Source organism: Tursiops truncatus, chromosome 2 (genome assembly GCF_011762595.2).
Source record: "Tursiops truncatus isolate mTurTru1 chromosome 2, mTurTru1.mat.Y, whole genome shotgun sequence".
Taxonomy (NCBI): Eukaryota; Metazoa; Chordata; class Mammalia; order Artiodactyla; family Delphinidae; genus Tursiops; species Tursiops truncatus.
The window spans coordinates 170,743,148-170,759,146 of NC_047035.1; the positions used below are offsets into that span (position 1 = coordinate 170,743,148).

The 15,999-nt window shown below is 40.9% G+C and overlaps 2 protein-coding genes across 3 annotated transcripts in view; one reads left to right on the top strand and one right to left on the bottom strand.

Moving 5' to 3' along the window:
• The window catches only part of PTER (phosphotriesterase related), a 30,816-nt gene extending 14,823 nt beyond the window's left edge, over nucleotides 1-15,993 (top strand). Inside the window, 3 exon segments of the mRNA XM_019933505.3 lie at nucleotides 8,685-8,789; nucleotides 8,791-8,817; nucleotides 15,166-15,993. Coding sequence (XP_019789064.1) covers nucleotides 8,685-8,789; nucleotides 8,791-8,817; nucleotides 15,166-15,376 — 343 coding nt within the window. The 3' untranslated portion in view covers nucleotides 15,377-15,993.
• RSU1 (Ras suppressor protein 1) overlaps nucleotides 1-15,999 on the bottom strand; it is a 363,740-nt gene that overhangs the window by 71,331 nt on the left and 276,410 nt on the right. For both annotated transcript variants that reach the window (XR_004525414.2, XR_004525413.2), the window contains exon 9: nucleotides 7,935-8,040. The gene's annotated coding sequence lies outside the window, so the exon portion shown is untranslated. The remainder of the gene's footprint in view (nucleotides 1-7,934; nucleotides 8,041-15,999) is intronic.

The following is a 15,999-nucleotide window of genomic DNA, read 5'->3' on the forward strand; positions in this document are numbered from 1 at the left end:
ATCATGGTTTTCCTTTCATTGCAAAACTTATTTTAAAAGAAATAGAAAATCCAGGCAAATACTGGACAAACTGAAATGGAGCAAAACTACTTAATATACCTAAAAGTGCCGAATAAAATACAATTAAGTTATGCTGGTAGTTGGTATGTGTTGAGTATCCTAAATCGCACTCTTTAACAAAGACACTTGGGCGAATCAGCCCAACGTCAAGAGCAAACGAAGGCACCAGTCCTGTATTCTCTCTGATACATTATACCCACCAAAAGCTTCCACAAGTAATTTTTTTCTTCTAGAGACATTTTTCATGACTCTGACACCATTCCCGCGAAATGTGACATTATAACAAAAAGGATTGCCATGTCCATGAGATTTATCTTCACTCTCCTCAATACCATCATTCCTTGAACTGTGTATCGCTTACATGAAAAACGCAACCTCTTTTGTGCTCTGTGGTAGCTGGAAAGTTCATATGGTAAAAAGCTCTTCCTAGGGTGGATAAACTGTGAAATCCATTTTAAAATGAGGTTTTAATTACATTTCGCAATTCAGAGCCAACTTCTGGTTTTGGTGTAATTTAAACAAGAGTTTTTTTCTCTTGCAGCCATCTGTTCCTCTTCCTCAAGCCTACACTTATGTCATAATATTGAAAATGTGACGTCATTCCCTCCTATGACATCATTAAACATGTCTGTACGATAAAGACCCAAGAAGAGAACTGAATCACGTGGGAGGAAGACGCCTGTTCAAATATAGATGAGGAATATGTAAAATAAATATATTGCAATCGGAATTATTTTTCTATTGCTTTTCATTCCCAGTTACTCTCTACAGTTGAAAAGACTGTTCCACACAAGTAATGCTTTATCACAAAAAAATCCTCTAAAAAAGAATCTTTAAAATACCTACATATATGGGAATAAACTAGTATATTAATGTGAATGCACCATCTGAATTGATGGCTTTGAGTTTGTTTGAAACCAGAGTTCCTGGTAAATATTTAATTGAAATAATAAATTATACTTTCTAGCCATAGACGATGTTTAGGCCGTACATTAAAAACTTACTTCGTTCTATTCAGTTTCTATTTTTGACATTAAAAAATAAATTAATTGAAATTCATCAATTAAGAATTTTTCAGATTTTGTAGGTAAGTTGCAACTGCCGTTAATGGTACAGAAATATACGTAGTGTCTTAAAATTATATTAACATTGAATTTATTAGGTTATAGTAATTTATACATTAATTTCTTTTAAACATTGTATTACAACTATTTTAAAAGTTATTTTAGGTTGTTACATCAACAATTCTAGGTGAGTTTAATAATTCTTTTAAGTGGTTGTTGAAGAACTCTCATAAAATTATAAAGAATCCCACATGACACTATCTGTACAAATACTCATTGGTTTTAAATTAAGAAATTCAGTGAAGAGGGAGACAGGACTTTTTTGGAGTTCTTTTGTGGTAAACGATTTTTATAATAATCAGTCATTGAAATTAAACATTGTTTTAAATAAATCGGTTATATATAAGCATCTCCTTAGTATCGTATTTTTAAGTTAAAAAAAATTTTTTTAATTACTTGGTCGAGTTCATAAGTTTTGGCACTGAAGATATTCTGTGCTTCTGTATGTGTCAGGCCCTGAGCTACTCCAGTCTCAAAATACAGCGACACTCACAGCGCTTACCCTCCAGGCCCTGGAATTCACAGACTGGAGGAGCTGATGAATTCCAACAAAGTCACTGCACAGTATAATGGAAAGTGCACTAGCCTAGGAGTTCCTGGAATTCCTGGGTTCTTGATCACTTAAAAGACCCAAGCTTCAGTTTCTTCATTTCTGCAATCGTGTTCATATGCAGCATCAGTATTTCACCAGTTCATTATGAGTTTCAGAACCTGCCCTTTCCATGCTCCTGGTAGCATTTAATGATGCCAACATCTAATGAACTGCCCGTGGCAGGCCCTTGATTCTCCTACACTTCTGTCACCATGGAGACCGTGTCCCACCGCTTACTCTTCCTTCTTGCCCTATTCTGGTCAATGACAGTATTATTCGCCCAGATGTTAGTCTAAAGTCCCCTCCCCTCTGCAGCCCCCCATGTTAAAACCTGTCTACCACACTAAGATCTCCAAATACAGCCCCTCTGATCTATTCCTCTGTTGTTCACTTAATTCAGGTCCTCATTGTCGCCTGAACTACTGTAATTGTCTCCAAACAGGAACCACCCCCTTAGCTTTGCTCCCTAATCTAGCCTCCAAATTGCCATCATTTGGATCTTTGCAAACACACATCTGATTACATCCCCCACCCCGATTTACGATCCTTCAGTGGTTCTGTGTCACCTTCAGCACAAAATCCAAACATCTTAGTCATCTGGTCCCCACCCATCTCTCCATCTCATCTCCCACCCTCTCTAGTGCATAGGCAGAATCTGGGCTAAAGCCACACTGCCCGTGACTTCGAGTAACCTATTTCCAACCTAGTCCGTCTGGTGGAAATACCCTATTCTCTGCTCTACTAGGCAGAGTCTTTCTTCAATATACAACTCATCAGAGATTTTGTTCTCTATGAAGCTTTTCCTGGATGAGCCAAGCAGTGTTTGATGTCTCCTTCTTTGTGTCAACCCAGTTCCTAGTAGTACTTTCTTAGACTTGGTAAGGTCTGAAAAGCCATTCTGTGTTTCCATGTCTCTTTTCCCTAATAGACACTGATCTTCTTGAAGGATGAGACCCTGTATTATTTGTCTTTTTTTCCCCAGCTCATACTTCATAGTAAGTAGATGATCAACAATTTCTTATTAGATGGATGGGTGGGTGGGTGGATGGATGGATGGATAGATGCGTCTCCCCTCATGCACTTTAGCTCTGATAAATTACAGCCTTATCTTCTAGAAATGACAAGCTCTTTTACCTCTCAATAGGTGTTCTCCTGGATCATCCATCCGTCACCGGACACTTAAACCCCACCAACCTACATCTAAATAGTTTTCTTCAAGACTCAACTCAAAGGAGTCACCTCTTTCATTATTCTTTCATAATACTTTGTATGTCTTTGTACTATAAAAAGTTTATATTTAATTGTAATTATTAATTTAGATATCTAGCTCCTTCCCTAGACTTTCAGTTCTTTGAGACAGCAGCTTAAATTTCTTATTCATAGGAGTATCCCAGCACAAAGGCTAGCACGGGGTAGGTGATAGCACAAGACAGTAAATGTTGGCTGCATTAATTCATGAAGGTGTGCTTGAATGTATGAGATGAAATCATGTATTTGCGAGTATCTTGAAACTATAAAAACCCAAGACAAATGTTAGGTAATGTCATCATCTTGATAACACCACGTGTTATATCCTTTCCTCTGCTTCTTAGTTCTCGCTTCCCAGAGAGCGCAAAGCTCCTTGTCTAAATTATCTCTTCACACAGACTTCCTTGTTCCCACTCAGAGTGCATTTTGACATTAAACTACACCCCTCAGCTCTTGGATCAGATCTAGAATATAAAGAGGTTTGAAAAACAGAACCAACTGTCTTGCGTTTTAATACTGGCCTTAAAACATGTACGTAAGTGATAACCATATTCTGAAAACGAAGATAGCCAAATGGCATCAGAGAACCATTTTCTTAGTCAATAGCAATATATGTGTCATAAATATAAGCCCGTTCCTTACATAGAGAGAATCTGTTTACTGGTTGAAGAGCAAAAGTGTCAAACATGCAACAAAAGAAATGATATAGTATGAATAACAAGAACAAATACTTGATTCGAGCACCTCATCTTCCTCTTGGGAAATCTCAGGACATTTTACAAATGACATTGCAATCAACTTCATTCACCTGGAAGAAGGGACTTTCTCCAGTGTGAAATGCAGTAGCTCTTCTGCATCTCAGAGTCACCTCATTGACTATTTAGGGCAAGAGGTGAAAGATATATACCTTAAAGGCTGGGGAAGACTGGAATAAGAGAGAATATAATTATTCATGGATATAGAATATGGAATGAGGAAAACTGGCTGCGGTTGACACCTTCGCTCTTATAAGAAGTGCTATGAGATCATGGAGGGGCAGGACCTCTGTTTAATCCTCTTCTGACAGACGTCAGGCAGAGTACATTTTCCCCTGGTACCATTTTGACATCTGGGGTCAATCCTTTCTCCAAGTGAAAAAAAATTCACATGCATAAATGCAACTTCAGTAGCACCTTGACAATCCCTGGAAGTCATCCAGCTGAATGTCAGTTTAATGTAGTTAAGTCACCTTGTTAGACATTCACGGTGCAAGGTGAGATGCTTTTGTGATGGGGTGTATTTCTCCATAGGTAAGTGCTGACGTAAGGAATGGAGCAGCTGAGGCGGGTGAATGCTGTCATCACAAAAGGGGCAGCAGGGTCTAAGAACATGGCTTCTGAAGATGAACGCAATTTGCATTTATTCACCACCTCCTCCTTTGGGAAGTTGAGACTTACAAGCTTTTCTGAGACTTAGTTTCCTCATCTATAAAATGGGGATGATCATACTTTTCTCATGTCGTTTTTGTAAAGATTAAATGAGAAAGGGCCGTTTATTTTGCCTGAGGATTATTGTTTTATTTTCTTGCTTCACCTACTTCTCCATCCTACCGCCTCATGAATATCTAATACCAAACTCATTTTATTTTCAGGGCTGTCTTCTGAAAAGTATGTCTGATCATTGACCTACTTTTCCCCGTGGATTTTATACTATGTTTCCTCCTTCAATAGGGAGAATTTAAGTGCACTCATATCTTAGTTGCCTTCACACTAATGTTCAGTTATCTAGGGTGTGTCACATCATCAAATGTCACTAATAATAATAATATGTATGTATGTATGTACATACCTGTATGTATGTGTGTGTGTGTGTGTGTGTGTGTATATTTATCCTGGCTTTCTAATGACAGCAAATTTGTCTGCCTCCTTTTTAAACAGCATTCTCCTGATGGTCAAAATCAGCTTAGGGGCTTCCCTGGTGGCGCGGTGGCTGGGAGTCCGCTTGCCGATGCAGGGGACGGGGGTTTGTGTCCCGGTCCGGGAGGATACCACGTGCCGTGGAGCGGCTGGGCCCGTGAGCCATGGACAATGGGCCTGCGCCTCCGGAGCCTGTGCTCTGCAGCAGGAGGGGCCGCGGCGGTGAGAGGCCCGCGTACCACAAAAAAAAAAAAAAATCAGCTTAACTGCTTCTTTTCTGAAATTTTCTCGCCTACATATGACTGTGAAATTTTTAAGAGTGTTTTACAGAGGGACCATTTCCCTCAAAGACACACTCCTTTCTACGTGCTGTTCTACAGGGTAAGAATTCCCAGGGATTACATTTGAAACTTCCACGTGTAGATGAATCTTACTGAACATGTTCGTCTTCCTCTAGAAAGTGATCCCTGCCTACGGTACCATTCTTCCGATAACATTTCCAATACAGGCAGGATTTATATATAATTGACATCTGGAGGTCTAGATGCCTACGTTCCCCAGCCCTCTCTGAGATGAGGTTTTTGGAAGACCACATCCATGCAGATCACTCAGGGCCTCGTGGGCCACTGTTAAGGCCCTGGCTTTTTCTCGGAGGGAAATGGGGAGCTATTGGTGGGTTGTGAGCGGAGGAGAGACCTGATCTGACTTAGGTGTGTAGATAGATTTTGGTTGCTGTATTGGAATAGACTGTAACAGAGGCAAGGTAGAGAAGTAGGGAGAGTACCTGGGAATCTATTGCAGGGATCCTGCAAGAGAAGATGGTGTTTTGGACCAGGAGGGTAGCAGGGGAGGTGGTGACGTATTTGGATTCTGGTCCTATTTTGAAAGTCAAACCAAAAGTCTATCTTGATGGGCTAGATGTAGAGTGATTCAGAGGAAGAAACAGGACAAAGCTCCAGGATTTTTGGCCTGAGCACTGGATGGATGGAGTTGCCATCAACTTAGTTGGAGCAGCTGGTTTGGGGCAGGACATGAGGTGTTTAGTTCAAGGCATGTTAAGCTTGAGTTGCCTATTAGACAACCAAGTAGAGACGGCAAGCAATTAGGCATGCAGGTCTGAACTTCAGGAGAGAGGACCTCATTATAGAAGACCCTTAATATGTGCCACTTAGTATTTGTAAGAGGCTTAGAGCAACATAAGGCTCCTAGTAAGAAAGTAAGCAATGGTCACAATGAACATAGTTCCTTCTCCTCCTCTGACCATATTATTAGAAATAACCAAAATACCTGTAATGGTCAAATCCTGTCTATTATATGTCGTTATGCTTTGAGCTACTGATTGAAGACCTCCACAAACTAAGCCTTTCTTACTTTTTCGGATAACTTCCATTTTTCAAGTGCAGTTTTTGAAGTTACTGCGGGGAGGGAACTACATTTCAAAATAAAAATTAAAACACACAATGTGCACACAAAGTCAACGTAATTCTGGAAAATGTCCTTTGAGGATAAAATATGTAGCACTGGGACTTCCCTGGTGGCACAGTGGTTAAGAAGCACCTGCCAATGCAGGGGACACGGGTTCGAGCCCTGGTCCGGGAAGATCCCACATGCCACGGAGCAACTAAGCCCGTGCGCCACAACTACTGAGCCTGCGCTCTAGAGCCCACGAGCCACAACTACTGAAGCCCGCGCACCCTAGAGCCCGTGCTCTGCAACAAAGAGAAGCCACCGCAATGAGAAGCCCGTGCACCTCAACGAAGAGTAGCCCTCCTCGCCACAACTAGAGAAAGCCCGCGCGCAGCAGCGAAGACCCAACACAGACAAAAATAATAAAAAAATTTAGAAAAGGAAAAAAATACTAAACTTATCTCTTCCCCCTTATGTTATTTTAATTGTGTATATTTCATTTTTAAGCATGGTTCTTTGGGGAAAACAGAATATGTTTACTATAGTAAAACACATATTCTTTTAGCCTAGTAATTTTGGAAGCAAAAATGGTCTCCATGGTAAGAAGATAGAAAAGGAGTGGTATTAATAGAAGGTAGCACAGAGCTAATGTGCATTTTATAGCATAAAGGAAAGACGTTTTTAGCCTCCCTGCCTTAAACAACATCGTGAACTCTAAGTTACGCTCAACGGGTGAACAGAATAAAAACGAGCCAGCTACGATATGATGGCTGAGTGAAGGTCAAGACCAACTCTCCGGCAGCAGCCCAGGACAGCAGAGCCCTCTCACACTCGGACACAGAGGCTTAATTGGTCCTCCTAGCGTTTGGAAGAGAGGCTTTGAAAATACTTCTGACCCCTTAGAAGCAGATTTATAGACATACAATAGTGCTTTAATCCTGGCATCCTGGCATTGCCAAAGTAATAGGATATCAGAATGGGTAAAACCCTAATAAGACAAGGATTATCTGACATTGCAACTCTTCTCCAAGCCCATCTTGGATCCCAAACAATCACTTCCTTCCTCTAGGTCCTTAACTCCCTTCACACAGTGTTTAATGAGGTGTATTTTTTCCTTCACATTTTTTCCATATTGCCTCCTGGTAGGATTTTTTCTTTCTTTCTTTCCTATTTCTCTCTGTGCTTGAATCTCTACGACGGCATTTTGGGAGTTAATTTTAGGCCTCCTTTTTACTTGTTAGAGTCTCAATTTCTTGAGATAATCTACTCGTTCCAGACTCAACTCTTCTGTCTGTAGCCTGCACTCATCCTATATTTTTCTCCTTTTCCCATTCATTTACACAGTCTTACAAAGAGTGATATTTTTACTATGATCTCTACTGAAGTGAGAAGATAGCCGTAAAATTATCATAAAATAATAAATTCTGTTTAAAAAATAAACACACCAGAACATAAATATCTGTAGGAGTATTGCCCCTCCTTTTTCTAAAAAAAATCGCAATGATATTCACATATGCTTTGGAATTAATTTTAGAACAGATCCTCACAAGAAAATCGCCCTGTTACCTTACCTTGGCTTCCTGTTTTATCCAGATCAGTATTACTCACCTAATTCTCCAGTCCTGATGCCAAATTTCCTCTGATAGTTTCCACAGTTCACAGCAGTCCCACTAAGGATTTTCAAAGGAATACGGAGCATATCCTGAAGACAATTCTGAAAAAGAATTACAAAATTCTTGGAAATGGCAGCATAATTAAAATGTCTACAGTTCCCAAGTCCTTGAGATGGAAACTCCCTTTTGGATGGGAATTTTCCCTAATTTCTGGTAACAAATTGAACTATTTTATAGTCACATCATAAAAGCCAACTTAAAAGTTCTTTTACTTGATTTCAACTACATTCCAGTACATGGTGTGCTTAAAACTTTGAATCTGTCTATGTGAAAAATATGCTCTTGTTTTTTTGTTTGTTTTTGGCCACACCACGTGGCATGTGGGATCTTAGCTCCCCGACCCACCAGGGATCAAATTGGCGTCCCTGCATTTGGAAGCTTGGAGTCTTAACCCCCGGGCCACCAGGGAAGTACCTGGAAAATATGCTCTTAAGAGTTACAGTATGGGGCTTCCCTGGTGGCGCAGTGGTTGGGAGTCCGCCTGCCGATGCAGGGGACACGGGTTCGTGCCCCGGTCTGGGAAGATCCCACATGCCGCGGAGCGGCTGGGCCCATGAGCCATGGCCGCTGAGCCTGCGCGTCCGGAGCCTGTGCTCCGCAACGGGAGAGGCCACAACAGTGAGGGGCCCGCGTACCGCACACAAACAAACAAAGAGTAACAATATGTCTGTCTTATTGTCTCTAGGACTCTCCTTGACAAGAGGGAACTACTGGAGTTGGCTCAACTTGGCTGTTACTTGGAATATGATCTCTTTGGTTCTGAACTTTTCCATTATCAGTTCAACCCGGATGCCCAATGATAATAAAAGAATTGAAAGGTAAACATGATGAAATCTCTCATGGTCTTTCCTTTCACCATCTCTTTTGGATTTTCTTATCTGGGTGGGTATTAGCAAAGATTCAGAAAACAGTAAGCAGGCAGAACCAGGGACTTGCAGAGAAAAATATACCAATGCTGTTTCAGGAAGGCAAATCTCTATATATTATTTTGAGGAGAAAATGAATCAGTCTAAGTAGGCAGAAGCTTCGCAAAGCCTTAGTTCAGCGCAGATGGGCAGCTGATAAGAAATACAGACAATACTCAATCTCTGCTCTGACAATAAAAGAACAAAAGACATTTCCCTCTTTTTTACTCTTAACAAAGTAAGCTGTTTCTTTCTCAGGTTGGCCACACCTGAGGTCCTAACCTCCTATAATTAATTTTTGAAATGCTTTACTTAAAATATTCATTAAAGAGGTGACTGCAACGTACAGGCTATAAGTATAATGTCTAAAGGTCAAACATTACATAAAATCCAACCTCTCAAAATTGTCCAATATTTTGGGGGTGAAAGCAAATAACTGTACAAGTCATTCTCTGCAACCAAGTGGAAAATTTCCGGAGTCAAGGCTGGATGCTACCTGGTTTGTCTTGGTTACATGGTGATATGAAGACTGAATGCACCAAGTTAGGGAATGTGGGAAGAGAAATAGATTTGGGATTGACAGGATGACTTTATCTTGGGAATATCGTGTTGCTATCTGGTGGGGCCCTGGGATAAGGGTGTGAAGCTCAGGACAGAGACTTGGACATAAATCTAGACATTGTTGGCTTGCATGTGACAGTTGGAAGCGTAGGAATGAATGAGATCACTCAGAGAAGAGAATGAGGACAGAGCTCTGGTGACCACCAACACTTAAGGGATGAACTCAGGAACAGACCCTCAGAGACAGGTTGAGAAATTTTCAAAGCATTAAGAATATCAGAGAAATGCATTTTTATGAAAGTTGTTGGAGAAGAATACTTAAAGCAGAAGGGCTTGAACACTTTTAATATGTGGCAGATATCAAGTGAGATAAAGACTGAAAAGTATCCATTGGATTTCACAATCAGGAAGTTGTCTGTTTTTTTTTAAATTTATTTTTGGCTGTGTTGGGTCTTCTTTGCTACACACGGGCTTTCTCTAGTTGCTGCAAGCGGGGGCTACTCTTTGTTGTGGTGTGCGGGCTTCTCATTGCGGTGGCTTCTCTTGTTGCGAAGCACAGGCTCTAGGCACGCAGGCTTCAGTAGTTGTGGCTCATGGGCTCTAGAGCGCAGGCTCGGTAGTTGTGGCACACGGGCTTAGTTGCTTGGTGGCACGTGGGATCTTCCTGGACCAGGGCTCGAACCCGTGTCCCCTGCATTGGCAGATGGATTCTTAACCACTGAGCCACCAGGGAAGCCCAGGAAGTCTTTATTTCAGTCAATAAGTGCAGTCTTGGCAGAAAAGGCTTGAGGAACGAGTAGAAGGGGACGAAGAGGACAGAGGCTACTCTTTCAAGAAGCTTGATAGTAAAGGGAAGCAGGGCTGGAGCGCTGGAGCTAGAAGTCCAGACAGGACCAAAGGAAGGTTTTGTTAGGAGACAGAGAGAATGAATCCAGGGAAGTGGTGCCTAATCTACAGGGTCATTATAGAATTTATATGAAATAAAATATGCGGTTTTTAGCTGAGTGTCTGGGGGTAGACTATGGAAGTGGTCCGTCAATGTTAACCGAAAAAAAATCTGGACAGGTAAGAGATACAGAGGAAGGCTCCTGAGGAGACAAAGAGATGGAATCTGGGCAGCAAATAGGAAGTTGGTTGAAAGGAGGTATACTTTCTCCATGGAAACGAAAGCAGGTGCGGCAGGTAATGGAGTGAGTGCAGAACGGTGTTTTGGTGAGAGGAACAGGAAACTGAGGACACATGGTCCCGTGTGATCTCTAGGGCGCCTGTGAAGGAGACATGGTCATCTCCTGAGAAGGAAGGAATGGATTCAGGGCAGGACCTTGTAGAGGAGGATAAAGGCTGGGAGTGGATGGTGAATGAATGAGAGATACTGTTGTGTGGAAGACCCAGTGGAGGCCAGAGATCATGACTGCATGACTGTCCACTGGCACCAATGTCCATGATTTGGTGATTATTTTCCTAAAAAATGTTTTGTGTTTTGGTAGTAGGACCAAAGAAATTTTGTGAATAGAAGTAGAAGATGGAGACAGAGAGCTTGAGGGTTGGGATTCCGTCTGAAAAACGTGGTTGATATGGGGGGGACCACGGAGGGGTTGAGATGAGGGTCACGAGGTCCAAGCTGGAGGGAAGAAAGTGTAGAGAGAGATGGAGAGATGTCCAGGAATAACATAGCAGGGGAAAATCCCTGGATGCTTGAAGCAAATCGGTGAATACAGATAGTGGAAGAAGGTGAGCAAAAAAGTAGAAGGATGGAACTCCTGGTCAGAGTGGGGAAAGGAAGGTTGAGTGGAAGTGGTTCTCCATGGCGACACGGAGCAGAACAGGGTTCTGACTGTAGAAAACTGGTTGGAATGGGAGTAAAAGCCAAACTGGAGCAGAGAAGTGATGTCCAGAAACTGTGGGGCTCAAGCAGCAGGAGTTGAACACATGTACATTGGGTCTGATGGGGAGGTCTTGAGCCAGTGGCCACAGCTCACACAGCCTTAGGGTCTTTCCCCCGGGACGTCTATCTTTACATGTATGCCTTCTACTGTCCCTGTGTACTGGCAGACCTCCTTGATGAGCTTATTAACAGTAAAATAGGCTTCAAGTTTAACATCATCAGACAGAGTTGACTGACGTTATGGTAGTTTTGTATATAAATATGGAGACACTCAGCTCTACACGAGCAAACTGCTTTGACTGTTCTGACCAGAATCTCTAGGGCTTTTTTTTTTGTTTTTTTACTACTCAAACCAGTTCTTTGATAAACAGATTTATTGGTTGGTTTGTTTGTTTTGTTTTATGATTTTAATTTCCTTGCCCAGGAGTACCACTCAATACAGGCAAACAGGTTTCCTAAGAGTCCTACTAGCTTGGACCATACTCAGAGATGAATATTCTCTGGAATTTAAAATGGGGTGCTGTGTAGACCTTCCTCATCTTTCATGACCTCAAAACCATGATTTCCTGATGAATGCCCTCAACACACGTTTTACAATTCATCTTGGAAATAGGAAGTTTGCTCCCAGGACCTGCTTTGTTTCTCTAAGCCCGTTTATGGCAGTGAGCTGTATCTTCTCCACCCCTATGCTTTCCATGACACTCCTAGACCTGAAATAAAAGAGGGAATCTGCAGAGGGAGGTCTATGGGGATATGAGCTTTCACTGAGCTAAATGTAAACATTCTAGATGTACGGAAATACATCAAAAAGTATATATATGTGCATGTGTGTTTGTGTATGTCTATGTATCTGTGTATGTACGCATCCTTAATCTTTGTAAATTAAAACCATGCATTAAGTCCCTGGACTCAAGTACAGCTCACGGTAATTACTAAATGACTTTTGGGTTGTGTGTGTATCCCCTTGTCCCTACCTCCTGGGCGCCTGATTTTCATCATTCATCAGCAGTCCTTCTCTGAGCCTCAGTAATCTCAAAGCTTTGAAGTGCAAGAACAGAGAAGCACGCTTCTGCCTACCTCTGGTTTTCAGCACCAGAAATTCTGTGTCTAACACCTGTTTTCAATCTTATGCTCCATTTCTCAATCTTATTATATCTCTGCCTTTTCACACTTTGTAGTCTCTCTCTAATATTTGTTTGCAAAACATGAACTCATTTGTATTGCTATAATTACTGTGATTTTTTGTCTTCTCCTCTGTATTGGTTCCTTCCTTCTGGCGGTCTCTCTCTAAATACTGTTCTTCTACACAATGGCGCAGCATATGAGACGATCTCTTATTTTAGGAGTGACCAGGCAGTTTTCCTGAGAGTCAGGATATAATTATGTGTCTAGAGCCAGAACATTCTCTTTCTCATGAGATAACTAGTCTCCAGATTCTTGACTTAATGAGTTCTAAGGGTTCCCATTTTGAAATGAGTATCTGTCCACACTACTGCGCAATTCAGTGGCTTTGTGCTTCAGGATATGACACAGGCTTCTTACAGGAATTTGTTTACACAAATGTGCCTCTGTAGTAATAAGATATCTCTTCTTCTCAGACAAGGAAAAGAGACAAAAATGTTGAGAAATGCTCAGAAAATACACAGGGGAAAGTGTACCCTAAAATTTCCGGTAAGGTGATACTCCTTTTCAGTTGCGGATCAAGGTTTGTCACACTACGTTTCAGCACTGTGCATGCATCTGTCAAATCTTTCTCTCTTTTCATAAACGATCATATAACGGCCTTAAATAATTCCCTTAAAGAGAGTTCATTCCACAAGTAACTTCAGATCAGGACTTTTGGACATTATACAAATCTCAGAGAGGCAGGTAATGCCCTACCCCTATAGAGGGGTAGGTAGGCATATAGGGAATTCAGAGGTAGGGGATTAAGAGGTATAAATGATTATGTATGAAATAAGCTCCAAGGATATATTGTACAACATAGGGAATAGAGCCAATATTTTATAATAACTATAAATGGAGTATAACCTTTAAAACTTGTGAATCACTATACTGTACATCTGTAACATATACTATTGTACATCAACTATACTTCAATAAAAAGAAAGAAAGAAAGAAGCAAATAATGGTGGTGGCACAGCCAGCACTCTAAGTATTCTTAGGACACACATGAGGTACGTGTGATGTGAATGCAGATTTCTAGACAAAACACCCAGGTTGGCTCTTTTCTGGCATTCCTTTGGCCTGCAAACATAAGATCTAATCTTTAAGTATAATTTCTTTTAAAATGTATGTTCTCAGAGGGCAAGGCTTTGTGCTCGAGTTTTTTGATGCAGTGGCCCACATTTTGCTTGCTGTAGTAGTTATTAAATATGACTCATGCACTAGAATGCCGAGAAATGCTACTGAAACAAAAAAGATACCTTTCAAATAATTAGCCCTTGGCGGAAGGCGCTACCCATCCATCTAGATCCATTTGGAAATCTAGGGATCGACAAGACAAGACAGAAAATGCCAGAGAACAGCCATGGTCTCCAAGCTGCATCTCCTGCCATCAGAGACCCATGGAAGTCACGGCAGACACTGCCCAGGGTCCAGACCTATACAGATGGTGGCTGTCAGAGGTGACCGACTCACATTACAGATTACAGCACTTAACAAAGCCAAGAGGATTAGATGTTTAGACAATAGGCAGGAAGCCATTCTGTAGTCAACTGACTATAAATTTAAAGGAACAGCTCATTATTTATAGCAATCTTAATGAAATGGAAGGAAGAAAGAGTAAATTTTTATTGGCCAATTTAATCCAATGCTCCCAGACTACTACTAAGTCAAAATTCCCATCGGCTTCAAAAGGAATAGCGCAGAGGGACCGTAACTGACCTTTTAAAAATGACTAGCAATCTAAAATATGACACAAATGAACCTATCTACGAAATGGAAACAGACTCACAGACATAGAGAACAGACTTGTGGTTGCCAAGGGGGTGGCGGGTGGGGGAGGGATGGATTGGGAGTTTGGGTTTAGCAGATGCAAACTATTACACAGAGAACGGATAAACAACAAGGTCCTACTGTACAGCACAGGGAACTATATTCAATACCCTGTGATAAACCATAATGGAAAAGGATATGAAAAAGAATATATATATGTATAATGGGGTCACTTTGCTGTACAGCAGAAATTAACATAACACTGTAAACCAACTATACTTCAATAATAGTTAAAAATAATTTTTAACTTGATAGTTAAAAATAACTATCAAGCTCATCATATGCCCTTCATTTTCAAACCAACTGATTTTACTCTCAGAATGTTCTACTTGTACAAGGATTCCTTTTGTTTCCCTATTTTAATCACAAACAGTCGTCGATTTTATTTGCTAGGAGAAAAAGGAGAGACAGAGAGAATGAAATCTGAAAAATGGGTCGACTAAGCGAGGCATTTTAGAATGGAGAGCTGGGTACAAATCCAGAATAAAGTTATTTAATAAAATGCTAAAGTGGCCACTTATGCAAACTGGCGCATCCTGTTAGAAGCTGTGTCTAATGCAGGACTGCCAGGCATCGTCATAAATATCACAAGCTGGGGATTTCTGTGTGCAGGGAATAAGGATCATGTTCCTACTAGGGTGCGGTAATATCTTTATCATCACCACGCAATATTTATTAAGGGTCTCCCAGGACACGTGCCGCAAGGGAAGACGGTATCTTTATGACAACACAATAGGTTTATGAGTAAAAAGTTTAAGGCACCCTGAAAACTGTAAACGTGAGACCGATGCCATATAATGAGTTAACATTTTTCACAGGGTACGTCTTCTGGTGGATGAGGGCTATGAAGGTCGGATTCTGATAGCACATGACATACATACGAAGCATCGGCTGACGAAATACGGAGGTCACGGCTATTCTCATATACCTACCAACATTGTTCCTAAAATGTTGTTTAGAGGCATAACTGAGGCTGCACTTGATAAGATACTGATAGAGAACCCCAAGCAATGGCTAACTTTCAAATAGGACAGTTGTTCTGAATTCATACCTTGAGTATAAAGCTTGCAGGGAACAGACAGGGATTTCAAACCCACTGTGAGATATTAATCAGAGCTACATTGGACTGACAGAGCATTTCCTTTTTAGGAGAATTAGAAGACTTCCGCCTTCTCAGAAACTGGCTATTACATCTGTACGTTTAGGGAGTTACTGAGCCTAATTAAGCCCTATTGTTTTTCCTTAACAAAATAAAGACAAAAGTACCCATATCCAAACAACGATTTACAGTCTACATCCCCTTAGTGGAGTTTTGCTTCCTTTTGTTTTGTTTTCTTAATCTGTCACCAGCACTGCATGAGAAAATTTAAAGTGTTTCTAGTTAAATTACCCCTTTCTGGAGCAATCTAATGTTTCCTGTAATATTGATGATTCTACTAATTATCCTGCTGTCCTTTAATTAATGCTTAATGAATAATATGGCACGACAAAATAGCTTCTGCAGCAAGGGGAGTTACATTTTGAGACTGTTTTCAAAAGATACTGTAATATAATTACCAACTCACAATGGTAAAAATATTGTGGAAGCTTAATTATATGCTGTTCACCTATCTATATATACTGATAATACATCAGTTTCGTTGCCTGTGGCT